The sequence below is a fragment of the Trichechus manatus genome, unplaced genomic scaffold (genome assembly GCF_000243295.1).
Source record: "Trichechus manatus latirostris isolate Lorelei unplaced genomic scaffold, TriManLat1.0 scaffold00028, whole genome shotgun sequence".
Classification (NCBI taxonomy): domain Eukaryota; kingdom Metazoa; phylum Chordata; class Mammalia; order Sirenia; family Trichechidae; genus Trichechus; species Trichechus manatus.
The window spans coordinates 17,018,325-17,045,212 of NW_004443964.1; the positions used below are offsets into that span (position 1 = coordinate 17,018,325).

General features: G+C 41.8%; 1 protein-coding gene across 5 annotated transcripts; it reads right to left on the minus strand.

Annotated features, from left to right (window-relative positions):
- Positions 1-4,578: 4,578 nt before the first annotated feature.
- LOC101362018 (allergin-1-like) lies at positions 4,579-26,888 on the minus strand. 5 transcript variants are annotated; one of them, XM_023729334.1, is made up of 6 exons: positions 26,666-26,888; positions 22,175-22,456; positions 16,093-16,377; positions 8,596-8,706; positions 7,421-7,489; positions 4,579-6,210 (listed from the first exon to the last, which is right to left on the minus strand). In XM_023729334.1, the coding sequence occupies exons 1-6, from the start codon at positions 26,754-26,756 to the stop codon at positions 6,188-6,190; spliced, it is 861 nt and encodes a 286-aa protein (XP_023585102.1). In that variant the 5' UTR covers positions 26,757-26,888; the 3' UTR covers positions 4,579-6,187. The 5 variants fall into 5 exon arrangements, with proteins under 5 accessions (XP_023585102.1, XP_023585105.1, XP_023585104.1 ...); XM_023729337.1 differs by having other exon boundaries at positions 4,579-6,232; XM_023729336.1 differs by having other exon boundaries at positions 4,579-6,252.

Sequence of the window (26,888 nt, forward strand, 5' to 3'; positions counted from 1 at the left end):
AAGAAAATATCAAATAGGCATGAGTATAATTCATTTCCACTTGTTGTCCCTTACTTCCCAGAAATGTTCTCAGCCCTTTGTCCCCTGTAGTTTCCACAAGACTTTAAAAAAAAAAAAAAAAAAAAACCAGTTGCCATTGAGTTGATCACTAATTGTTGTTAATAGTGACAGCTATTGTTTATTGACTTCTTCTGCAGGCCAGCCTTGTACGAAACACTTTTAACGTGATCTTTAATCCTCCTGGGAATCCTGAGAGGGCTGATTGTCATCTCCATTTTATATTTGAGGAAACTCAGCTAGCCAGTAGCACAGCTAGGATTTAAACCCGTATCTGTCTGAAGCCAGCGTCTGGGCTCCCAACCACTCTCCATTGCCTCAGTCTGGCCAGCCACTGACACGATCAAAGCCTTCTTGCATATAGGTTTTAGAGTCTGTAAATTCCAACCTTGTGATTGTAATGGCTCCTGATTTACTTCTACCGGCTCCAGAATTTTCCTGGCTCTCTGAAGTGTTCGCAGAAGTAAAGCCACGCATTCTGGTCTCACCAGTCTGATCTGGGAGTGGCAGTGGTGGTGGCTTTCCAAGGGGAGGAAACTGAGATGGGGCCAGGGCACTTGGGTTACTGATTCTTGCTACTGTACAATGTAGGCCCTGGAAGTCCCACAAGATCCTGTGGACAGATCTCTCTCTGTGGGGAAGCCATCTTCAGGTACCTGCCCAGGTACAGGTTCTTCTGGGGACCTTGCACCCCCTCCAATGTTAAGGCCCAAGGCTCCCAGGTCACAGTCTGTGGTGCTGTCATTCCTGGTCCCACACCTGGCATAGGCCAGCCTCAGGGGGGCTGAGCAGAGCCAGGGCCTGCTGCCATCACCCCTACTTCCTCCCTGGCTGGTCACCACTCTCTGCAAATAGGTCATCTTCCTATTTAACCCTCAGCTCACAAAAGACCCAGTTCCCTTCTGACAGTAAAAGTTACTTCTCAGGTACCTACTCTCCTAAAAAAGAGTGCACTCAGTGATTCACAGTGATGTTCCTGCTGTGATATTGGTGGCTACTTCTTTCCTGGTAAGGAAGTGGGGGTACAAGAAACCCTCACAAATCTAATCTCTGGTGGACGCCTCTCCATGTCAGCATTTCTGCTCAGGACAACTTGAGGTTGGGTGGCGATGATTGTTTCGAGGCTTTTCCACCAGCATTTGGTCCACTCTTGCCTAGGCAGAGGGTAGGGTTTGGGTTAGTGTTAAGGTTAGTGTTAGGGTTAGATCTAAGGTAAGGTTAGGGTTAGGATTAGGATTATGTTTAGGTTTAGAGTTGGGTTTAGGATTAGGGATTGGGTTAAATCTAGGCTTAGGTTTAGGGTTAGAGTTAGGGTTTAAGGTTAGGTTTAAATCGAGCGTTAGGGTGCCTGGGAGGACTGGGCCTTTCACAAAGGCTGACATGTCTGGGGCACTTCTGCATTTGGAACCCTCAGCTGGGGCAGGAAGCTGGCAGATTGCAGCGTTGACACAAAAATAGCAGATAAAATCGGGAAGTGCAATTTACAGCTGTTGCAAATGTTGGTAGGAGGACTTTAGTGAGGCCTGGGACAGGGAAGTTACTTGCTCAAAGTTTGCACATATATCAGAGATAAAGTTTCAGACTGAAAACGAAATGTATCAATGCTCTATCCCAAGAGGATTCCTTGGGACCTAAGTCATGCCAAAGCACATGTTTGTAGTTCACATGATTCATCCTATTGGTAAGACTACTGGCAATCAATAGTGTGCAAAGAGGTGGAGTCAGTGTCTGTAAAGATTACAGCCTTGGAAACTCTATGGGACAGTTCTACTCTGTTCTGTAGGGTATTCATGTTGTTTTGCTTGTATCCATGAAAACCTGCAAACACCTAAATGCCCATCAATTGTGAACTAGTTATTTAAATTATAGAAGCTCCTTACAATGGGATATTACTTTGACATCTTGTTCTTTTTTTTTAATCACTGTATTGAGATAGAACTTATATACCATGAAATTCACCCACTTAAAGTGTTTAGGTTCGTGGTTTTTAGTATATTCATATAGGTGTGCAACCATCACCACTATCAAATTTTAGAACATTTCATTATCTCAGAAAAAAAAAAAACCATACACAAGGAGATATTTTCGAGCCACTTTTTAAAAATGAGGTTGTTCTCTAGGTACTTAAATGGAAATATATTTGTGATGGGCAAAAAAATGCAAAAAAAGCATGTTGCAGAGAATATATAACATATACCATTTATTTATAAAAGTCGATATAGATACACATATGTAAATATGTCTGTGTTGATATTTACATATTTATTCATTTGTATATGCAGAGAGTACTATGTCTGGAGAAGGAAGTGTTATTTTACATACTTTTATACTTGTAGTTTTTTTTTTTGTTTTTTTTTTAACATTAAGAGTACATTTATTTTAGAAACAACTTAAAACTGGAATAAGCAATGAGAATTTCCAAAGCTGATAAAGGGGTGTTTAGAAGAAACTGCAGCTGATATAATACAAAGATTTGAAAGAAAGAAAAGGAAGTGGCTTTTTGTCACGCCTTCTAGTCTTCCATTAGATGGTGCCATTGTCAAATTTATACAGTTTCAAATTGGGCTGGGGGAAGGCAGAGAGGAGAGAGTGAGAATGGATCCAACCATCAACCATTGCTGCCTATAATGTCTTTTTATTGTTGCTTACTTTCCTTTTGAGTCACTTGAAATACAAAATATTTTTACAAGTCCTTTTAGAAATACCCTGGCAGGGAGAAACAAAATGAAGTGCTTATTAAAGGAATGTAGTCATGAGGTGAAAAATACCGTCAAATACATGTATAGTCTGGTGCTTGGGAACGAGTTACTTTCTTTCGGTCCTGTAAGAATTCGACACTGCAAAATGCTTCCTGCTACTGTGGAATTTTCTGTAACTCTGAGCAGACTGGGCTTCCTAACTTTTTACCATCAGAAGCCCCTCCATTATTTTTATCTCATAAATCTTATTGGGAAGACTTTATCGAAAAAGGCATTTACTAAGTAATAATACTTTTTCTAATTTTTGTGTATTTTTGTGTGTATTTGATTAACTGAAGTTCCTAATAGATAAAGGACAACCTGGCTAGGTTGACAGAATTCCAGCCAAAAGCTTCCTGGCCCACTGAACGAGAAAGCTGGAGTGCCTGGGGGTGCCTCTGGAATCTTAGTGGCAGGGGCTAAAAGAGTTTTCTAACAGTTGCCTGAGCAGGGCAGAGGCCTAGGGCCAGAGAAAGGTGTGCCCTCGGACACAGCTGAAAAGAGGCTGTCCTGATGGAAGAACTGTATCCTGAGCGTTCCTGAGCCTGAATTGTAACCTGTTACTTCCCTAGTAAACCCCATGATCGTGAGCATTGTCTGTGAGTTCTGTGTGGTCATTGCAGTGAGTTATCGAACCCAGCAGAGAAATAGAGAGTGCCATGGGAGGGACGGTTGGCATCAGAATTGGTAAAGATGGTGGAGAAAGGAGGCCTGTCTGACCTCTGCCTCATGGGAATCAGCCTTGGGCTGTTGATCTTGATTCTCCTCCCCTCTTTGTGAAGTTAGAGGAGGTCAGATGCCTCCCCCACACCATTTTTACACCCAGCCAGTGAGAGTTGAACAGACGATACATTTTGATAATTTCCGGGCAGCAAATTGGGGGTGATTTCAGCATTGGCAGCACCCAGCAAGCAGATAACTGCTCCCAGCAAACTCCCTGGGTGGCGCTGCAGTGTTTCTGAACTAGTGGCCTTGCCCTCTTAGGACCCAGGAAAACAAAGCTTTCCTACATTGGTGACTTCTGTGCATTCCTGGGTGGGTGGGATGGTTTTTGAAGATGTGTTTTGCCTCGAGATGAAGTAGGGAGGCAGTGGAGAGGGTATGCCGAAGGAAAAGCTGTATTTTTTTTAAGTAACAATATTATTCGAGGTACTATGCTGATTTCTTAACAGTTTTATTAAACATAATTTACATACCATCAAATTTACCCACTATAAGTGTTTATTCAGTGTTTATTAGGATTGCAAGATAAAATACAGAACTCCCAATTAAATTTGAATTTTTGAAAAACAACAAATACTTTTTAAGGGTAAGTATGTCCTATGCAATATATGGGACATATTTATACTAAAAAAAAATTGTTGTTTATGGGACTTTCAAATTTAACTGGATGTCCTGTATTTTCATTTGCTAAATTTGTGAACCCTATTTTTGGTAAATATATAGAGCTGTGCAACTATCACCATAATTGAGCTTTTAGAACATTTCCATCACCCCAAAATTTCCCTCTTGCCTGCTTACATTCAACCTCTCCCCCAGTTCCAGGCAACCACTGGTCTGCATGCTCTCTATAGATTTGGGGAAGGCTATACTTGGAAGGAGTACAGCAAGAATGCTCCTCAGAAACAAGGATGGCGAGACTTGGTCTCATGTACTTTGGACATGCTATCAGGAGGGACCAGTCTCTGGAGAAGGACACCATGCTTGGTAAAGTAGAGGGTCAGCGAAAAAGAGGAAGACCCTCAACGAGATGGAGTAACACAATGGCTGCAAGAATGGGCGCAAACATAGCAATGATGGTGACGATGGTGCAGGACCAGGCAATGTTTTGTTCTGTTTACATAGGGTTGCTATAAGTGGGAACGGACTTGACAGTACCTAAAAACAACAAATATTTTGAACTGGAAATACTTGGCTGTTACACAGTTATCCCGTTGCCATAGAGCTGATTCCAACTCCGAGGGACCCTATAGGACAGAGTAGAACTGCCTCATAGAGTTCCCAAGGAGCACCTGGTGGATTTGAACTGCCAACCTTTTGGCTAGCAACCGTAGCTCTTAACCACTATGCCACCAGGGTATCCGTTACACAGTTAACTTAGTTAAAAATCTGAGTATTTGCATGAGGAGTTTGGTTTTACTTTTTAAACTGGTAATGCATGGGAGACTGGCTGCCCAATGAGGGGTTTGCCTTTTGCCATCAGAGTGGCCTCTGGCTTGCAGGTATGTGGATATTCATCTTGTGGTGTTTACAGATCACATGAGGAACCAGCCCTGGGGAGGCTGAGAGCTATCCGGCCTTCACTGAGAGGAGGCACCCTTTCTAGGTCCCTAGGGCAGGGCAGGACAGGAGGTTGGACGGGATGTCAGGTCGTCAGGGGGCTATTCAAGGACACTGCGCACTATGGTGGCAATGCCAGGCCTTGGCTACTTGGGCCCAGTCTTGGAGTGACCTAACAAAATGCAATATTGTGTGTTAATGTGCCTAGCACGGGGCCTGGTACATAAATAGTAGCTGGAAAGCAGCCTCCCATGAATTCAGCATTGGTTGGACACACATTTGCTGAACACCCACAGAGGGCTGAAGCATCTGGATCTGGGGCTAGTCTAGTTGATGGTCCCTGCTTTAAGAGAGTTCATTCTTTAGTGGCTAATGTTTGCTGGGCACTAACCATGTTTTATGTGTGTTAACACCTAAGCCTCACAGAATATCTCTATAGATTTGGGGAAGGCTGTATTATAAGTCAGGTTCTATCATTTGTCTTGTCTTGCCTTTGAGAAAACTGAGGCTCAGAGTGGTTAAGTAATTTCCCCATGGTCACATAGCCAGTCTGGGTTTAGAAGAGCCTTTTCTCACACCGCTTCTTCGTGTTACTGCGTTACGGCATGATAAGGTCTGTGGGAGGCCAAAAATAAGGCATCTGAACCACTGGGAGGGAGGGGTCAGCAATCTTCCCTGGGGAGTTAGATGGCCAAAGAAGCAGGGAAGGGCATTCCAAGCAGAGGGAACAGCATATGCCAAGGTAAGAGGTAAGAGAACATGGTACAATGAAGAGTGATCAACAGGGCTTGAAAGAGATGAAATTTCAGAGCATTTTTTTTTTTAACTGGTATGTTTCTTTGGGAAAACAGTCTGATTTTGGCAAAGGAAGGAGTCTCAGATGAGAGCCCTCAGGAGCTGTGGGAGAGTCTTGTAGCTCCTCTGCTAACTTGGCCAGTTGTCTCTGGCACATCTCTCATCCTCACCGGGCTTGTTTCTTCTTCAATGAAGGCGAGTTGCTTAGCACTGCACCCAGAACGTGGTGGGTGCTGAGTCCGTGTTGGCTGGGATTGTTCTTGTTGTTAGCAAGGTCCTGGGTTTCATTTACCCCAAAGCAATGTGTGATGTCTGTTCTAAGCGGTGACCATAGAAGACCCTGGAATAGGGTGTGGATTACTCTGAAATGATATTTAAAAAACTGCAAGATATGATGTTAAGTGAAAAATCAAGGTGTAGAAAAGCATATCTATGATATGCTACCATTTGTTTAGATGCTTGCACACGCATAGAATATCTGGAAGGATATAAAAAACTTGTTGTTTCCCGTGGAGAGCAGAGCTGGGCATCAGGGGTGGGAGAGAGTCATTGCAAGCTATTCTTTTTATTTGCTTTTTACTCGTGTCTATATTACTATAAACACACATACACACACACAATGAAAACCAACCAACCAATCAACCAAAATGTAAGAGCCCATACCTGCTTGGTTTTTATAGATAGTTGCATGTTCTGCAACTTCCATGGGCGTATCTCCATAGTCCCTGGACACATTATCTCTCAAAGATTTTCCGACATAACTTGATACAGAACTATTCAATTAAATCAGTTCAACCACGTTTTTCCATCTCTGCCAGTGAGTAGAGTCCCCCCAAGTTCTGAAAGAAAGCGTGACCTGCTCCAGCAGACTAACTATTGTCAAATGAAGGATCACTGAGAACACAGAAGCCCTTACGATTATTTTCTGGGCTCTGTGAGTAACATCCTTTACCTATCAGAGTATGCTTGAGATGGCCAGGCATATTTTCCTTTGCTGAAGAGAAGAGTCTGTAAGAAGCTTTGTAATCTCTTCGTGAGACAGTAAATTATCCAGCTGAGTGCTATTCTAGCCCAGGCCAGTAATCAAGAATATTAATTTCACTTTTGCAAGAACCTAGGCTTTTCATGGGAATGGGAGACAAGTTTAAAAAATGTACAAGATGTGTACATTTTGGCATCTCTTCTCAAGTTTTCTGTCAGTTGAATCCCTGGCTTCTCTGAACTAGAGCTTTCTCTAGACATGGAGGGAGGCACAGGAGCCTGACCCTTATCACGTAGTTCCCACCTCAGTTGTGGCAGTGTCTCCCACGGCCCCATTCTACAGGTCAGTGTGCTGTGGATCAGCGAGACGAAGGAGTCTGCCCAACGTCCCTCAGCTGGCTAGACGATGACAGTGCCGAGACACAGAATATCTTTTGTGCCAATCCAGCTATTCCTCCACACTGGTGTGCCAGTTGCAAAGGCAACTTTGAAATCTTAACCAGAGGTAGACATGGGAGGTGAAGAGGGAAAAGCAGTTAGATCTTCACCTGCTTGGTTTTTATACATACTTTCATATTCTCCAACTTCCATAGGCGTATGTCCGTAGTCCTCGGGCACATTGTCTCTCATAGCTTTTCCTACATAAATTGGTACAGAATATTAAATTAAATCAAGTTAGGCACATTTTCCTCATCTGCTCTGCCAATGAGCAGTAGCTGAGGTTTCTTCTGAGGACATTAACGAGTATAAACATTTTCTGCTGGAGACAGCACTTCAGGTGGGGAAGAAAGGAAGGATGCTCTTGTTTGTCTTTGTGTATTGAGCGTCTTCCTCTAAGTGGTAGTGAATAGGTTGAATGTGTCCCCCTCAGAAAAACCTGTTGGAGTCCTAACCCCAGTACCTGTGATTATGATCTTATTTGGAAATAGGATCTTTGAAGATGTTATCAGTTAAGTTACACGAGGTCGTACTGGAGTAGGGTGGATCCTAATCCAATATGACTGGTGTCCTTATAAAAAGAGGAGAAGGGACACAGAACTAGAGAGAGGCAGGGGGAAGACAGCCACGTGAAGGAGAAGGCAGACTTGGAGTGATGCATCTACCAGCTGAGGACAGCCAAGGATTGCTGGCAACCAGCAGAAGCTGGAAGAGGCAAGGAAGGATCTTCCCCTAGAGCGTTCAGAGACAGCTGGTCCGGCTGACACCTTGATTTCGGAATTGTAGTCTCCAGAACTGTGAGACAATCAATTCTTGTTTTAAGCCTCCCAGTTTGTGGTACTTTGTTATGGCAGCCACAGTAAACTAATATAGGTAGACGCGCTGAGGATGCTGAAAAATGCAAGACTCTCGCCTTTGATGAGCTTGTAATCAGGATGGGCTACGAAAGTTGTAGAGCCCAGTGCAAAACGAAAATGTGGGGCCTCTTGTTAAAAAAATGATTAGGAATTTCAAGATGGTGACAGCAGAGCATTAAACCAAGCACAGGGCCCTCTAAGTGAGGCCCTGTGGGACCGCACAGGTCACAGGGCCATGAAGCCATCTAAATAAGAAAGAACACTAGTATGTGTGAACTGTTGAGGAGGTTGACTTCATCCACCCCCATTCTTCCCCTCTTCTCATTCTCTTCCCATCCCATTTCTGATTCCCGGTTCCCTTCCTCCTCACCCTCTGCGTCCACCTCTGCCCCTGCTGTCTGTATCCATCATTCATGGGGAGAAAATAGTAAAGCTCCTAAAGAACTTACTTGCTTTGTATTTTGGTAGTATCCAACATGCCGGGATTAGGGCTATCACTTTTAGCACCAGTAATAACCCCACAGGCAGTAGCTGTAGGCAGAGAGCACAGCCGTCTCCATCTGGAAGAGAAAGCATTCACCGGTCAGTTTAACCACGCAGCCTTCTTTTCCAATGACATTGAACTGTTAAGAGTTCACACAAGGGCAATCGGGTCTGTTTCCCAAGGTGATCGATGTGCTGAGCACCCCTGGTTCCCATATTGCTATGTTGTTGTTGTTAGATGCCATCAAGCTGGTTCTTACACACAGCGACCCTATGTACAAGAGAAGGAAACACTTCTCCGTCCTGCACCATCTTCACAATCATTGATATACTCGACCCATCGTTGCATCCACTGTGTCAGTCCATTTCGTTAAGAGTCTCCCTCTCTTTCACTGACCCTCTACTTTCCAAAGCATGATGTCCTTTTCCAGGGGCTGGTCCCTCCTGATAACATGTCCAAAGTACATAAGATGAACTCTTGCCATCTTAGCTTCTAAGGAGCCTTCTGGATGTACTACTTCCAAGATAGATTTGTTTGTTGTTTTGTCAGTCCATGGTATACTTAATATTCTTCTCCAACACCATAATTCAAAGGCATCAATTCTTCTTCCATCTTCCTTATTCATTTTCCAGCTTTCACATACATATGAAGTGATTGAAAACACCATGGCTTGGGTGAGGCGCACCTTAGTAATCAAAGTGACATCTTTGCCTTTTAACATTTTAAAGAGGTCCTTTGCAGCAGATTTGCCCAGTGCAATATGGTTTGACTTCTTGACTGCTGCTTCCATGGGCGTTGATTGTGGATACAAGTAAAATGAAATTCTGGACAACATCAGTATTGTCTCCATTTATCATGATGTTGCTTATTGGTCCAGTTGTAGGATTTTTGTTTTCTTTATGTTGAGGTGTTATCCATACTGAAGGCTGTAGTCTTTGATCTTCATCAGTAAGTGTTTCAAGTCCTCTTCACTTTCAGCAAGGAAGCTTGTGTCATCTGCATGTCGCAGGTTGTTAATGAGTCTTCTTCAATCCTAATGCTGTGTTCTTCTTCATATAGTCCAACCTTGCAGATTATTTGCTCAACATACAGATTGAATACGTATGGTGAAGGGATACCACCTCAACTCACACCTTTCCTGATTTTAAACCATGCAGTATTCCCTTGTTCTGTTCGAAAGACTGCCTCTTGGTCTATGTACAGGTTCTGCCTGAGCACAATTAAGTGTTCTGGCATTCCCACTCTTCGCAATGTTATCCATAATTTGTTATGATCCACACAGTCAAGTGCCTTTGCATACTCAATGAAACACAGGTAAACATCTTTTTGGTATTCTCTGCTTTCAGTCATGGTCCATCTGTCATCAGCAATGATATCTCTTGTTCCATGTCCTCTTCTGAGTCTGGCTTGAGTTTTTAGCAGTTCCCTGTCCATATATTGCTGCAACCGCTTTTGAATTATCTTCAGCAAAATTTTACTTGTGTGTGATATTAATGATATTGTTCGATAATTTTCGCTTTCTGTTGGATCACCCTTCTTTGGAATAGGCACAAATATGTATTTCTTCCAGTCTGTTGGCCAGGTAGGTGTCTTCCAAATTTCTTGGCATAGACGAGTGAGCACCTCATGAAACAGCATGGGTTTGTTGAAACATCCTAATTGGTATTTTGTCAGTTCCTGGAGCCTTGTTTTTTGCCAATGCCTTCAGTGCAGCTTGGATTTCTTTCTTCAGTACCATCAGTTCTTGATCATATGCTATGTCCTGAAATGGTTGAACGTTGACCAGTTCTTTTTGGTACAGTAACTGTGTATTCCTTCCATCTTCTTTCAATACGTGTCATTCAATATTTTGCCTATAGAATCCTTCAATATTGCAACTCGAGCCTTGAATTTTTTTCTTCAGTTCTTTCAGCTTGAGAAATGCTGAGTGTGTTCTTTCCTTTTGGTTTTCAAACTTTAGGTCTTTGCACATTTCTTTATAATACTTGACTTTATATTCTTGAGCTGCCCTTTGAAATATTCTGTTCAGCTCTTTTACTTCATCATTTCCGCCATTCACATTAGCTGCTCTATGTTCAATAACAAGTTTCAGAGCCTCTGCTGACGTCCATTTTGGTCTTTTCTTTCTTTCCTGTTGTTTTACTGACCTTTTGCTTTCTTCATGTGTGATGTCCGTGGTATCCTCCCACAACTGGTTTGGTCTTCAGTCATTCGTGCTCAATGTATCAAATCTATTCTTGAGATGGTCTTCAAATTCAGGTGGGATATACTCAAAGTCATACTTTGGCTCTCATGGACTTGTTTTAATTTTCTTTAGCTTCAACTTGAACTTGCATATGAGCAATTGATGGACTCTTCCACAGTCAGCCCCTGGCTTTGTTCTGACTGATGATATTGAGCTTCTCCATGGTCTCTTTCTGCAGCTGTAGTAGATTTGATTCCTATGTATTCCATCTGGTGAGATCTGAGTATATAGTTGTTGTTTATGTTGTTGAAAAAAGATATTTGCAATGTAGAAGTCATTGGTCTTGCAAAATTGTATCATGTGATCTCCAGCGTCATTTCTATCACCACGACCATATTTTCCAACTAGCAAACCTTCTTTGTTTCCAACTTTCACATTCCAATCACCAGTAATTATCAATGAATTGCATATTTTTGTTTGTTTTTTAATTATACAGTGCAAATTAGGTTTTCATTCAAAAAGTTTATACACAAATTGTTTTGTGACATTGATTTCAATCCCCAACATATGTCAGCACTCTCTTCCTTTCCCTTTCCACCATGGGTTCTCAGTGTCCATTCATCCAGTTTTCCCGTCCCTTCCGGCTTTCTTATCTTTGCTTTTGCACAGGTGTTGCCCATTTGGTCTCGTGTACTTGATTGAACTAAGAAGCACATTCCTCATGTGTGTTAAATTGTTTTTTAAGCCTGTCCAATCTTTGGCTGAAAGGTGAACTTCAGGAGTGGCTTCAGTTCTGAGTTAGCAGGGGGTCTGGGAGCCATAGTCTTGTGATTCCTACAGTCTCCATCAGACCAGTAAGTCTGGTCTTTTTTGTACATTTGACTTTTGTTTTACATTTTTCTCCCACTCTGTCTTGTTCCCTCTATTGTGATCCCTGTCAGAGCGGTAGGTGGTGGTAGCTGGGCACCATCTAGTTCTCCTGGGCTCAGGCTAGTGGAGGCTGTGGTTCATGTGGTCCATTAGTCCTTTGGACTAATATTTTCCGTGTATCTTTGGTTTTCTTCATTCTCCTTTGCTCCGAATGGGATGGGACTGATAGATATATCTTAGATGGCCGCTCACAAGCTTTTAAGATCCCAGATGCTAATCTCCAAAATAAGAGGTAAAACATTTTCTTTATGGAGTATGTTATTATACCAGTTGACCTAGATGTCTCCCAACCATGGTTCCCAGCCCTCAGACCTAGTAACTCAGTCCCTCAAGGTGTTTGGATGTGTCTAGGATACTTCTATGACTTTGCCTTGGTCAAGTTGTGCTGACTTTCCCTATATTGTGTGTTGTCTTTCCCTTTACCAAAGTTAACACTTGTCTACTAGCTAGTTAGTGATTTCCCCTTCTCACCCCCCCACCTCGTAACCATCAAAGATTGTTTATTTCTATGTGTAAACCTTTTCTTGGTTTTTTATTAATAGTGGTCTCGTACAATATTTGTCCTTTTGTGATTGACTTATTTCACTCAGTGTAATGCCCACCAGATTCATCCATGCTGTGAGATGGTTCACGGATTCATCATTGTTGCTATTGTTGCATAGTATTCCATTGTGTGTATGTACCATTGTTTGTTTATCCATTCATCTGTTGATGGTCACTTAGGTTGTTTCCATCTTTTTGCTATTGTGAATGAACATGGGTGTGCATATGTCTCTTCACGTGATGGCTCTTATTTCTCTAGGATATATTCCTAGCAGTGGGATTGCTGGATCATATGATATTTCTATTTCTAGCTTTTTAATGAGGTACCGTATTGTTTTCCATAGTGGCTGTACCATTTTACATTCCCACCAGCAATGCATAAGTGTTCCAATCTCCTCGCAACCTCTCCAACATTTGTTATTTTCTGTTTGTTTGTTTTTTATTAGTGCCAGTAATGTTGCAGTGAGATGGTAGTCATTGTGGTTTTGATTTGCATTTCTCTAATGGCTAATGATCCTGAGCATTTCCTCATGTGTCTGTTAGCTGCCTGAATGTCTTCTTTGCTGAAGTGTCTGTTCATATCCTTTGCCCATTTTTTGATTGGGTTGTTTGTCTTTTTGTTGTTGAGGTGTTGAAGTATTCTATAGATTTTAGGATAAACCCTTGTTGGATATGTCATAGCCAAGAATGTTTTCCCAGTCTGTCGGTTCTATTTTTATTCTTTTGTTGAAGTCTTTTGATGACTATAAGTGTTTAATTTTTAGGAGCTCCCACTTATCTAGTTTTTCTTCTGGTGTTTGATTACATGTTTGACCCATTTCAGACTGCGGAAGTTGGTAAAAATCTTCAATTGCTTCATCTTGGGCAGTACTGGTTGGTGGGTAAATTTGAATAATAGTCATATTAACTAGGCTTGTGGATATCACTGACAGTGTTGTACTTTGGATAGATCTTGAAATGTTCTTTTTGACAATGAATGTGATACCATTCCTCTTCAATTTGTCAAATTCCCAGCGTAGTAGACCATATGACCGTCTGATTCAAAATGGCCAATATCACTCCATTTCAGCTCATTAATGCCTAGGATGTCGATCTTTATGCATTCCATTTCATTTTTGATGATTTTAATTTTGCTAGATTCGTACTTCATACATGTCATGTGTCATGGATTGAATTTTGTCCCCCAAAAATATGTGTATCAATTTGGCAAGGCCATGATTCCCAGTATTGTGGGATTGTCCACCATTTTGTCATCTGATGTGATTTTCCTACCTGTTGTAAATCCTATCACTATGATGTTAATGAGATGGATTAGTGGCAGTTATGTTGATGAGATCTACAAGATTAGATTGTGTCTTAAGCCAGTCTCTTCTGAAATATAGAAAAGAGAAGCAAGCAGAGAAACATAGGGACCTCATACCACCAAGAAAGCAGAGTCAGGAGCGTGTGTCCTTTGGACTCAGGGTCCCTGTGCTGAGAAGCTCCTAGTCCAGGGGAAGGTTGATGAGAAGGCTCTTTCTCCAGAGCTGACAGAGAAAGCTTTCCCCAGGATCTGGTGCCCTGAATTTGGACTTCTAGTGTCCTAGCCTGTGAGAGAATAAACTTCTGTTTGTTGAAGCCATCCACTTGTAGTATTTCTGTTATAGCAGCACTAGATAACCAAGACACCATGGTTCAATTATTATTGGATTTTTGCAGCTGTTTCTTCTCATTTTGAGTCATGCCTCATCAGCAAATGAAGGTCTGAAAGCTTGACTACGTCTATGTCATTAAGGTCGACTCTACTTTGAAGAGGCAGCTCTTCACCAGTTGTATTTTGAGCACCTTCCAACCTGAGGGGCTCATCTTCCAGTGCCATATCAGACACTGTTCTGCTGCTATTTATAACGCCTTCACTGGACAAATTTTTCAGAAGTACACCTGCAGGTCCTTCTTCCTAGGCTGTCTTAGTCTGGAAGGTTCTGCTGAAACCTGTCCTAATTGGGTGACCCTACTGGTATTTGGAATACCAGTGGCATAGCTTCCAGCATCAAAGCCACATGCAAGCCACCACAATACAACAAACTGACAGACGTGTGGTCTGTTGGTTTGTCTTACTGTACTGCTATAGACACCTGCAACTCTTGATAGTTGTTAACTTGTTAGTCCACAAAGTCCTAAAGTCATCACCAAGCACATCTCCCACAAAGACGTCATACCTGGGAGAGAAAAGCAGCACAGCATGTAGCAGAATGATTACTGGCAACATTATTAGGGTCGTAACCATCAGAAAGGCCTGGCTGTTTAATGAGCAGAACCCTCAGCCATGCTGGTCTGATTTGTGTCACCCAAACAGCTACCATTTGTTAACTCCACACAAGGCATTGTGCTAAGGACTTTTGACATACTGCCTTATTTATCTCATTTATATTCTACCCATTTTACAGTTGAGGAAAGTAAGGCTCAGAGAGGTTAAGTGGCTTTCCGAAGGCCACACAACCAGTTGATGGGAGGACTGGATTTTGTAGCCAAAAGCTGGGCTCCAACAAGCTGCCTCACTTGTTACAACTTACTGAACACCAGGGTTTGGGCTCTGTATTTCTGAAGATGGGGCTGGGTGAAGTGTTCAATGCCCAAGTGGATCTTCTCCCTTTGCTAACCAAAGTTTTATTCTGTCCTTCTCTTACCTTGATAAATGTTCCTTCATAAGGACCTGGAAGGCCAGGTTTGAATTTAGAATTTTTAGACTCCTGAAGTTCTGCTGTAAACGTGAAATCATGGGTAGAGCCAGTCCCAGCCCCAGCCTGTCCTCTTCCCACTCAGGCCCTGTCCTGCCTGGTGGACTTGCATGCGTATGGACCCCTCAGCCCACAAGTTCACATGTCATCCACAGCCAGCATAAACAGCTCCCTTGGCTTAGTTCTAGAGATGCTCGCACCATAGTCCACCTTTGGAAGGATGAGCTAGGGAGGAGACTTGTGTAGGCCCTGGAAGCAGATTCGGGTCAGACTGGGCAGGGAATTGAGGTCAGGTACCCAGAGCAGAAAAGCAAGCCCGTACGTTTCAGGTGGGCTCATCCTCATAGCCTCCCAGCCTGCTCAGCCCATCAGAAAGTGCCTGGACGATACTTACCAGAGCAGCGCCCTCCCTCTGAAACCCACGGCTTGGCAGGGGCCCCCGTTGCCCCTGGCTAACAGTGATGCTGGAAGTCTATTGTTGTTAGGTGCCGTGGAGTTGATTCCAACTCATGGCAACCCTATGTGTCAGAGTAGAACTGCCGCATAGGGTTTCCTAGGCTGTAATAGGGAAGCATATTGCCAGGTCTTTCTCCCACGGAGCCACTGGGTGGGTTCAAACAGCCAACCTTTCTGTTAGCCGCTGAGTTCTTAGCCATTGTCCTTGCTTGGAAGTCTAGACTCACCAAATGTTAGCAGCAGGGCAGTAAACAGTCAGTTGGGCAGGCATAGGTGTTAAAAATCAATTTAAAAAAAGTTGAAAAAACAAATGAAAACCAAGAGATGCATCTAAGACAGATGCAAATTCTAATGTGGCTGCTGAGAACCTATGTGGTAGAAGGACATGGCGGAATCAGAGTCGGGTCAGCAAATCTCACTACAGGGTCCTTCCTGCCCCAGCTTCTAGACTTTTCTGTGGTTCATTTATGGCAGAAAGTAAGCCCACCAGAGTTTGTATGGACCCTCCTAGAGGGGAGACGTTTGCAAGCAGGTTGCCAAAAGTGGGAAGTGGGTGGGCAGAGGAACAGCTGTCATTTCTGCAAGTAAACCCAGACCCTGTTGAAAGGAATCCGACTTAGATAGCTCTTACCTGTTAAGGGAATAGGGCTGTACTGACTGTATTTTGCATTGTTAAGCAATCTGTTTTTAGCTTCACACCTATACTCTTCATCTCCTTGGGTGCTCTTCTTGGTGAAGTTAAATTCAGCAGGCTGTCTTACATCTTTGGAAATAGCTGGTGATATGGCGGCATTTTTTTCAAAGAAAGTATAATTGATGGGCAATGAGCCGTTGGGCGAGATGCAGCGTAGTGTTATATATAGGCCTGCTTCTGTCTGAATGACACTGATGTTCAGGACTGGGGTGGCCACTGGGTCTAGAAAGATGGAAGTTCATGTTAAAGGATAAGCAGTATTATGGATTGAGTTGTGTCCCCCCAAAATATGTGTTGTAAATCCTAACCTCTATGCCTGTGGTTATAATTCCATTTGGGAATGGGTTGTCCTGGTTATGTTAATGAGGCAGGATTAGTGTAGGGAGTATACTGAGTCATAAAAGAGATTAAACAAGCAGGCTAAGAAGCAGAGATAGGGTGAGATAGATACCAAGATACATGGAGATCTCCAAGGAACCAGGAAGCAGAAGCTGAAGAGAAAAGGACCTTCCTCTGGAGCCCACAGAGAGAGAAAGCCTTCCCTAGGAGCTGGCGATCTAAATTCAGACTTTTAGCTTCCTAAACTATGAGAAAATAAATTTCTGCTTGTTAAAGCCGTCTACTTGTGCTTATTTCGGTTACAGCAGCACTAGAAAATTAAGACAAGCAGTTTGTGTTCACTCAATTTACAAGCATTGATTGAACGTCTATTCCAGGCTGTGGACCCAAAAGTGAATGAGACCCTTCATGAGAAGTCAGGAAGCTCACAGCGTGGTGGGAAAGGCAGACTGGTATGTGGTTAACCCCACACAGTGTGACATTGAGCTGAGTGCTGAGAAAGCCCAGAGGGTGGAGGGTGTCTTTCTGCTTTGAGGCATCAGGGCTCAAGCATGCCTTTCATCAGAATCCACTGTTTGTTGTTGACATGTGTATCATTTTGTCAAAAATCCACTTCTAAGGGTATAGTTGAGAGGTGCGTTAATTCTCAATCCTTGTAAGATTATAGTGAGGTTTTTTTTTTTTTTCAAATCAAAGAAGTCCAAAAGTATCAGTTTCTCTAACCGTATTTTCATTTAGAGACTACATTTGCATAATTGTCTTTCATTTTCTCCAAAAACTCAGGAAGCAGCTCTGACGAATAGGTTCAAGGGAAGGTCTCAACAGGAAACGTGTGGGTCTGGTATGCTCCATCAGGTCAGACACTATTTCATGGGAGAATCCAGCTATATGATTTATTAATAAAACAGCATTATAGGGAAGGAAGGATAGTTGTTGAGTATCTATCAGATGCCAGACACGTTACCCACATTATCTCATTTCACCTTCACAACAGTCCCACAAGGTGGATAGTATCATGTCCATTCCACAGATGAGCCAGCTGTGCTACAGAGAGGTTAAGTAACTTGCCCATGATCGCACAGCTAATAAGTGGGAGAGCCAGGACCAACCCTAAAGCCCACACTGTTTTGTTTTGTTTTTTAAAACAACATGAATTTGACCCAGAAACAATAAAATAAAGGGACCAAATATGAGTCAAATCATGAAATCTTAGAAAAAAATTTAGAGTTTCCTGGCCTAATCCCTCCCCTGAGCAGGAATCCCTGTGACAGCATCCCCAACAGAATGTCACTTGGGGCTTGGAGGGCAACTTTGATGGGGGATAACACCAACAGAACACTTTGCCTATGGAACTGATATCTACCTCCTGTAATTTTCAAAAATTAGTGAAAAAAAAAAAAAAAAAAAGAAAAAAATCAACAGCCATTTCCTCAGGTCCTTCTGCTTTTCCGTGCTACAGAAACTGGCCTCAGTCCTTCCTACACCTGGACCCATTACATGCAGGCTGTGGTAAACTAAAGCATTAGTTTTTTGTTTGTTTTAATACAAACTACTCTGTGCTTGTGCAGTTTAAAATATAATGGATAATGCACATTTAAATCATGTAAATGTCAGGATAATGTAAAAAGTTTATTCTGAGCAGTCTCACTCATACTCCTGTCACCATTCGCCCCGTCCTCCTCTCCTCCTACAGATTGCTTTGGTTTCTTGTGTTTCCTCATGTAAATGCAGGCAAAAAACAAATGTATCTTCTTATCTCTCCCTTCTTACACAGACAGTGGAAGAGTATTTCTACTATTTGCACTTTGGTTTTCTTTGCTTTTTTTAACCTAACAGTATGTCTTGGGGATCTTTCCATATCCATGCATGGAGAGCTTCCTCATCCTTTTTCACTACTGCATAGTATTTCATTAGGTGGAGATGCTCTAGTTTATTTACACAGTCTTTAATTTTAGTGTCGATGAAGAATATTGAATATACAGTGGACTACCAAAAGAACGAACAAATCTGTCTTGGAAGAAGTACAACCAGAATGCTCCTAGAAGCAAGGATGGTGAGACTTCATCTCCCATATGTTGGATATGTTATAAGGAGGGATCAGTCCCTGGAGAAAGACATCATGCTTGGTAGAGGGTTAGTGAAAAAGAAGAAGACCCTCAGTGAGATGGATTGACACAGTGGCTGCAACAATGGGCTCAAGCATAACAACGATTGTGAGGTTGGCGCAGGACCAGGCAGTGTTTTGTTCTGTTGTTTATAGGGTCGCTATGAGTCAGAACCAACTCGACGGCACCTAACAACTATTGGTGGACAGTTTGGTTGTTTCCAATCTTGTTCTATTGCAAAGAGTGACTGTGCAACATGTGTGACGTAATTGGTTCCATTGAATAGTACAGTGAAAAATGTTGAGCTGGTAAATGTTGTGTTACCAATAGTTTTACAACAATTAAAAAAAAGAGTGCTATAATAAATAATCTTACATGCACATTATTTTGCACATGTGAGGTAGAAAAAGTCCTAGAAGAGAGATTGCTAGATCAGAGGGTAAATGCATTTGTAATTTTGGTTTTGGAACTGTTTTTAACCTAAGAACAAGACTGCATTTGCCCCTATTACGTCTCAGCCTGTCAGTGTGGGTTCATCAGTCTAGCTCACTGAAATCCTTGTAAGGCTTGAGTCTGCCAAACTTCTTCCCGCCACACATTTGACAGAGCCTGTATGTTTCTACCTGTTGTAATATCTTTGTGTATAATAAAAAATATAACAAAAGAGAAAATAAATAACAAAACCATTCTACAATAATGTAATCATTGTAACGAATTGCAGGATACTTGTGCACAGGAAACTTGTCCATTGATGTTTTTACTAGGAAGGCAGGCTGTGGGTAGATTTTATACAAGATTCTACAGAAGCTCAGGAAATGAAGAGCTGATGTTAATCAGTATGGTCTCAGCTCTCAAGTTCAAGTTCATAAACCATCTAAAACTGGGCTTATTCCTTACAGGGGTGTTTAAATGGAGGAGACCCACACCATTGGTGGGCCTTGTCTTCATTTTTCCTCACACTGAATCTCAGTGATTTGAAGGGCAAACAGATACTTTCCTGGTGAAGTAAGCCTCCACCCTCCTGTGGTGAAATGAGTTCCTTTATGTGGCCTTTTGCCTTGGTTCTTGGAAAAAAGGCTTGAGAGATCTTTCCCCTAAGCCCTGAGGAAGTTACCTTTGCCCTAGTTTCCTACCCTAGAGGGTGTGTTACTTTTTACCAGATTGATTGACATTTCATGGGTAAACTGTCAACAGCTTGATGGTTTGATACTTTCTGTCTGGCCCAGGGCTACACCTTGCACGAATTTGTCAGTATACTGTAGACGATGCAAATGAAGTGATTATAGACTATGCAAATGAAGTCACTACAGAGGGGGTTATTCAATTCATGGCCCTGCTGGGAGGGCCTTACTTTGAAATTGATAAGGAGTTTGCTTATATATGCAGCCAACCTCACAGAGGTCACAGAAAGGAGAAAAGGCAAGAGAGGCAAGAAGAGAGGAGAGAGGAGGCAAGGAACCTCCTGAAAAAGCTGTTACATGGGGCAAGGGCTGTAACACTGAAGACAGCGTGAGACCTGGAAGAGGTCCAGCAGCAGAGCCAGCGGTGACTGGCCCAGAAGGGGCCCTGTGGCAAAGCAGGAAAGTGACAGCAGAAACTTGGTGCGAGGAATGCAGCTGAGAGAGCTGAACAAAGCCGCTACCCTATGAACTTGGTCAGTTAGCAGTGGAGAGGCTGACAGCAGGGAGGCTGAAGGCAGAGGCCCGTCCTGAGGGGACTGAGAGGAGGCCTGCATGGCTGATGGGGGATGCATGCGGCTGTGCACAGTAGAGAGAAAAGCCTGCTTGCTTGCATGGCCAAGAGGAGTTGAGAGAGCTGTCCTGCGCTGAAGAAGGGAAGGATGTACTCTGCACTTCAGGGAAGCCTTCCAGTCTTTGCCCACATGCTTCCTGATCTTGATCCCGAGTTGTAGCCTGTGGATCCTGATCCCGAGTAATACCCTGATAATTCCCCCAAAAAACCACTTAACTGTAGGTACAGTTTGTGAGTTCTGTGAGATATTGTAATGAATTATCACACTCAGCAGAGAAGTAGAGAGTGCTGTGGGAGTAGGGGGACAGCTAGTGTCAGAACTGATAAAAAGTTGGAGAGTGTAGGTATATCTGACTTCCATAGGAATCAGCTTTGTGCTGATCTTGATTCTCATGCCTCCTCCTGAAGTTAGAAGACTTCAGGCACAACTAGAACTTTACACCTCCCCACCCATTCTGCCCACTGTAGCCTGAGAGTCTCACCCAGACTTAAAACCAGGCAATGCTAGGGCACACTGTCCTATCTTCTCAATTCATACTTAGTAATTAAGGACTGCAGGTATATCTAAGGCATATCCAAATGGAATATCCAAGGTTGCACAGGAAGCTAGTTGTAGAACGAGGATGAGGACACAGGTTCCCTGAGGCCCACTCCATTGTTCTCTCCACAGTACAGCGCACCCAGTCCAGCAGGAGTCTGACCGCTAGAGAATATTATCAGCGGGGCTACTACCCTCACGTTATCCACCACATTCTAGTACAGGCCTTGCATCCACCACCCCTTTCTTCACATAACTTTTACAGTTATGGTTTCTATTTAGTTTCTGTCCGAAACTGCCTTATGATCATTCAGGGGAGCCCAAGGCATTCCCTAAAGCCTTTTGCAAGTTTGCATCTGTAGTTTTGTGAGCTTTTCTCTGGGGAAATAGTCAGTTCTAATATTAGATTATTAAGAGGGTTATAACCTACAAAGCTAAGAGCCATTGATCTAGAGCAATGCTGTCCAGTAGTACTTTCTGCAATAATGAAAATGATCTATGTCTATGTTGTCCAATATGGAAGCCACTAGTCATCGGTGGCTACTGAGCACTTAAAATATGACTAAGGAGACGGAGGAACTGAATTTTTTAATTTCATCTAATTTTAATTAATTTGAATTTAAATTTAAATAGCCACATGTGAGTAGTGGCTACCACATGGGACAGTGCAGACCTAGAGTATCACTCAGAGTTGATCGCGGAAGTCAGGACCCCTATGTTTGGAAGATTCCAGATAAGATATACACATAATACGTGAAATCCTCACTTATTACTCCTCTCCCAGGAGTCCATTATCAAGGCCATTAATGCTGGGCTGTGAGAAGCTTGGGAGGGAGGATGGTAGAGAAAAATACAGCAGTAATAAATTGTACTTGGGCAGGAGGAGTGCTGCCTGATGGGGCACCTGGTCTGTGGTCCTTGCAAGGGGAAGATGGTGGAGAAAGGCCTGGGGCTTTAAAGACCTGCTGCATGGGGTCCAACACTGATTCCAAGATATCATGAGTCTTCAGAGAAAAAGTAATTTTTACTTACATGATGGAAATCATGGAGTAAAGTATCTAGAAAAGATCTGGAATTTTTGCCTAAGGCAATTCACCTATCATTATCCGAAATAATAAAAAGTCTTTGAAACAGAAAGCAAAAATTGAATTATTAAGAACAATTATCTTGCTGACACACTTCTCAGGCTTTTGAGTGAGTGCTCATAACGGACATGGAGAGCCCTTAGTGGAACAGAAAAGATCCCACAAATCACAGGGGCTCCAAATACAAGGGTTCTACTTACCTAGTAATGTGAAGTTGAAGTCAGGACTGTATTTTGAGCAGCGGTAAACTGAAGATATAGAATCTTGGACTTTGCATTTGTAGGGGCCCAAATCACGGGCTTCTGAGATCCTTAAGTTGAAAATATTGGATTCACCATTATCTTTAGTTCTCAGGTATTTGTCACCCTGATAAAAATAGTACATGATTGTCTGAGATTTTTTCTCGATGGAGCAAATCAGAGATACATTTTGACCCTTTGTGACCACAGTGGTTTGCGATGACAATCTAGGTGAAGGGCATTCTGGAAAACAAACAACAAAACAGGCCTCGTTAACATCCCTCAATGATAACTCAGTGGTCTTCCTGCTACATGTATGTGGGTCGAGGTGGTAGAGACACCATTCTTGGAGCAGTGCCCTACATAAGGCCCTGGTTGCTTGCATAGCCAGGCTGACCAGTATGTGAGAAAGCCTCAGGGCCTGCAGAGGCTCCTCACAGTGAGTGATGGGTGGGCTTGACCAGCAAATTCCTTTGGGCTTGCTGTCTCTTGGCACTGAGAGCCTGAAGAGGGCGCTCTTAAGACTGGCTACGCTGACTTAGGAACATTCAAACTGTTCTAGAGTCTATGACTAAACATTATATCTGATGGCTTATTTTGCTCCTTATTTTATATTTTTTATTTTGGAAAATTTCAAACAAAGTGGTGGAGAGGATAGCATATGAACCCCAATGAAATTATCACACAGCTTTAGCAATTATCAACACGGGATCAATCCTGTTTTGTCTGCCTGCTTTTCCATTGGTTTGAAGCGAATCACAGATGGCATTTTTTTCTCATCTGTGCATTTCAGCATTGAGAAAGAGAAAAGCAGCCCCTGACAGCTGGGAACTGGCCTGGCTAGGACCTGACCTGTAACTCACAGCTAGGCGTTGGTCTTCTGCTACGGAACATAAATTCACAGACCACCAACCAGACAAGGCCAATCTATGACCCTGACGGATCAAGACAAAAATAACACTACCACATATAAAAACACGAGTATTGTTCAAACCACAAAAACGGCCAAACATCCCCATACACTGGCTAATATGAGTGACTCCTGCTTTTTTTTTTTTTTAAAACAAATTCCAGCTTTAGCCTGGCTCTGTTCTTCTTACTTTCTAGAAGAGAACTATTAGGATATTCAATCATAGAATTAACTCCTACTTCCTGAAAGAATCCAATCCAGAGCAAAGCCTGTTTCTTTGAATCTTCCTCCAAGTCGCCTAACACAGTCCAAATCCCATAAGTCCTTTCTAACACCCTCTTGCTGAGATGTCGCATGGTTCCCCATGGTATATGTTCTCCCTCGTCACAACAAGTCAATAAACCCAACTTTGTTCAACTACACATGTGTCCCTGGTGATCTTTGGTTGGAAGACATTGGTAGTTTGTACCTCTAAATGATAAGGACTCTTTTTGTAAACATAACAATACCATTATCACACCTAAAAATTAACAATATTTAAAAAATATCCTCAAGTATCTAGTTAGTGTTCAAATTTCCCTAGTTGTCTTTTTGTTTGAATTAATATTCAAATATTGCAATTGGTTGATATGTTTCTTAACTCTTTTTTAATTTATAGACCTTTTCATCTCTTTTTCTTTTTACCTCCCTTACAATTTATTTGCTGAATATAGCAGGCTGTTCTATGGTGTTTTCCATGGTCCGGATTTTGTTGATCACATTTCCATGATATGTTTTACCATGTTTCTCTGTCCCTGATGTTTCTGGTAAATCAGTTATTAGATCTAGAAGCTTGATGAGATTCAGATTAGATTTTGCTTAACGAGAATATGTCACAGGTGGTAGTATGTGCTTCTGTTCCCAAACCCAAACCCATTGCCATCAAGTCGATTCAGACTCAGCGACCCTATAGTACAGAGTACAGCTGCTCCTTAAGATTTCCAAGGCTGTAAATCTTTACCAAAGCTGACAGCCACATCTTTCTTTTGTGAAGCAGCTGGTTAGTTCGAACCACTGACCTTTTGGCTAGCAGTCGAGTGCTTTAACCTCTGTGCCACCAGGGCTCCTTATGTGCTTCTGAAGCACATAATGTCTGATTATCTCTCTTTTTGTTGGTTAGTAGCCTTTGATGTTGATCACCCAGAAGCATGATTTCATTAGGAGTTAGAAAATGGCAATATACTAATTTTAATTATTTCTTCTCCATTATTTTCTGAAATAGTTCTATAAAGAGAAACTTGCCCTTGTCAACTATTTGGTTATATTAAGGTACAGTTTGCACAGGAAAGGAAGGATCAGTGCTTGATTCTTTCCCTCTATTGCCCAGTTTTGAAAATAATGAGTTGATTCCCTAGCATCTTAAAAAAGTGAACGGTGAAACGTTTTCTTTTATTGTTGTTTTTATATTAAGAATCATTATGAACTCAGATTTAAGCATATTTGATGTGTTTCAATCTATTGCAGTTATTATTCTTATTGTCCCTTTTTTTGGTCACTGGAAGCTTCTTCGAATTGGCTCCTGAGTCCTTTTAACATGATCCCAGTAATCTTTCATTGGTGTTGTTGAGACCACATGCAGCAGAACATACACCCATTTAACAATTTCTACATGTCCCATTCAGTGGTATTGATTACACTCTTCAAGTTGTGCAGCCATTCTCACCCTCCTTTACTGAATTGTTCCCCCCGCATTTACATAAACTACTCCCTAATTTTCCCAGTAGTTTCGATAGCTTATTTGTTTGGTTTTTATTATTTAAAAATGCCAAGGGGGGAAAAACCCTTATCAGAAAATCTAATATTAAAAAAAAAAAGACTATGAAAGAATTAAGAGAAATATAGGGAAATTTTTTTATGTCATCAGGTAGGAAAGGCTTTCCAAATAAGACTCAAAAATTAGGAGCCATAAAGAAAAAATTGAAAAAATTGTCTCTCTCAAAACTTAAAACTTCTCTATGGCAAAATTAAAAGACAAGTGACAGCATAGAAGAAAATACTTAAAACACAAAAGCAAAGAATTCCTTTTGTGTATATAAATCAATGACAAATCAATAATAAGAAGATGAACAACTAAATAAAAAATGGGCAAATAATATGAATAGGTATCCAGAGGAAGAAATGCCAATGGCCATTAAACAGTGGTGAGATCAAGGGGTGACTTGGTTTGGGGAGTGGCTTTAGTGACGTCAAAAATGCCATCAGCTCCCCTCCCTCTCTTTGATCTGGACAATTAACATCTTAGTCTTATGTTAGCCTAGCTTCAAGGCAAGACCTAGCCTTCCTTTTCCAACAGATAGCCATCCCCAAATTTCCTTTATGTGGAAATGCTACAGCTTCCATGGCCAAAAAAACATGAAAAGATGATCAACTTCACTTTTATGAGGCAACTGCAAATTAAAACAATACTGAAATGTCATTTTTCATTTGTCAGATTGGCACAAATTTAAAAGATGATTGTATCCACTGACAGGGAGGGTGTGGAGAAACTCAGACTCACCCACACTGTTGGTGACTATATATATGTTCAGTCTGTTGGGAAAGCCATTTAGCAGTATCTGTAACAATTTAAATATACATGCCTTTTGACCCAGAATTTCAGTTCTAGGATTTTATGCTACAAACATGCTCTCATGTGTCCACAAACACTGACGTATGGGAGACTTACTGGTAGTATTGCTTACATTACAAAAAAATGAACAATCAATAAGGGGATGGTTAAATAAATTCATGAAACACCATGCAGATGTTGAAAAGAATGAGCTAAATCTACATGTACCACCTAGAAAGATGCTGAAGTAAAAAAAAAAAAAGTCACAGAAGAGTTTGTTTACTATGATATTGCGCAGATAATGACTATTAATAGTGGCTGCCTCTGGAAGTGGGAGAGGGAGAGAAGTGGAGGCGGGGGTAACAGGACTTTCATTTTCTGTAGTAACAAGAGCTACCTTGGCTAACATTTATGGAAGGCTCAGCACACACCAGGCACTGTGCTGAGGAACATGGGTCATCCCATTCGATCCTCAGAACCACCCTCACAGATAGGTGCTTTTATTATCCCCACTTGACAGATGAAAGAAAAGAAGCTTAAAGTGGTTGTATCATGTGCCCAGGCTGAGATCAAGTAAATGGTAGAACCAGGGTGAGGATGAATGCTGTCTAGCTCTATGATAATAAACTACCTCCCAATATATATTTTTAATGTTGCTTTAATTATTTCACAATGATTGTAGGTTGGTTTTCTGACTTAAAAACAACAACAAAGAAAGAAACATTTCATTGTAAAAACACTCTAAATATTTTGTCTCTGAATGTTGAGAAATATGCTCCTAGTCCTTCTCTAAAATCTTTTTATTTTAAACAGTAGGTGATTGAAAAGTCTTTACTCTTTGGTTGTTTATCTAAAAGCAGAGAAAAACTTACTCACGAATGATCATATTTAAAGCTGACACTCTCACCATCTCAATAGAAATGTTTTTAGTAAAAGGGAAGTAAATGAAACTTACCATCTGTTTTCTTTGTCCTGTCATCGTCCAATACTGCATTTTGAATTGAAAGAGAGAAAAGGAACACGAGAAAACTCTTTTTCCACATCATGTTTTGGTTTGGAGAGTCAAGCCTCAAAATGATATGTGATTCTTACATGTGACCAAGGGAAAAGTACCCCAAAAGAACAGTTTGATCAAGTGGCTCCACATTCTCCCTAATGAAGTCAGAGAAGAAGTCAAA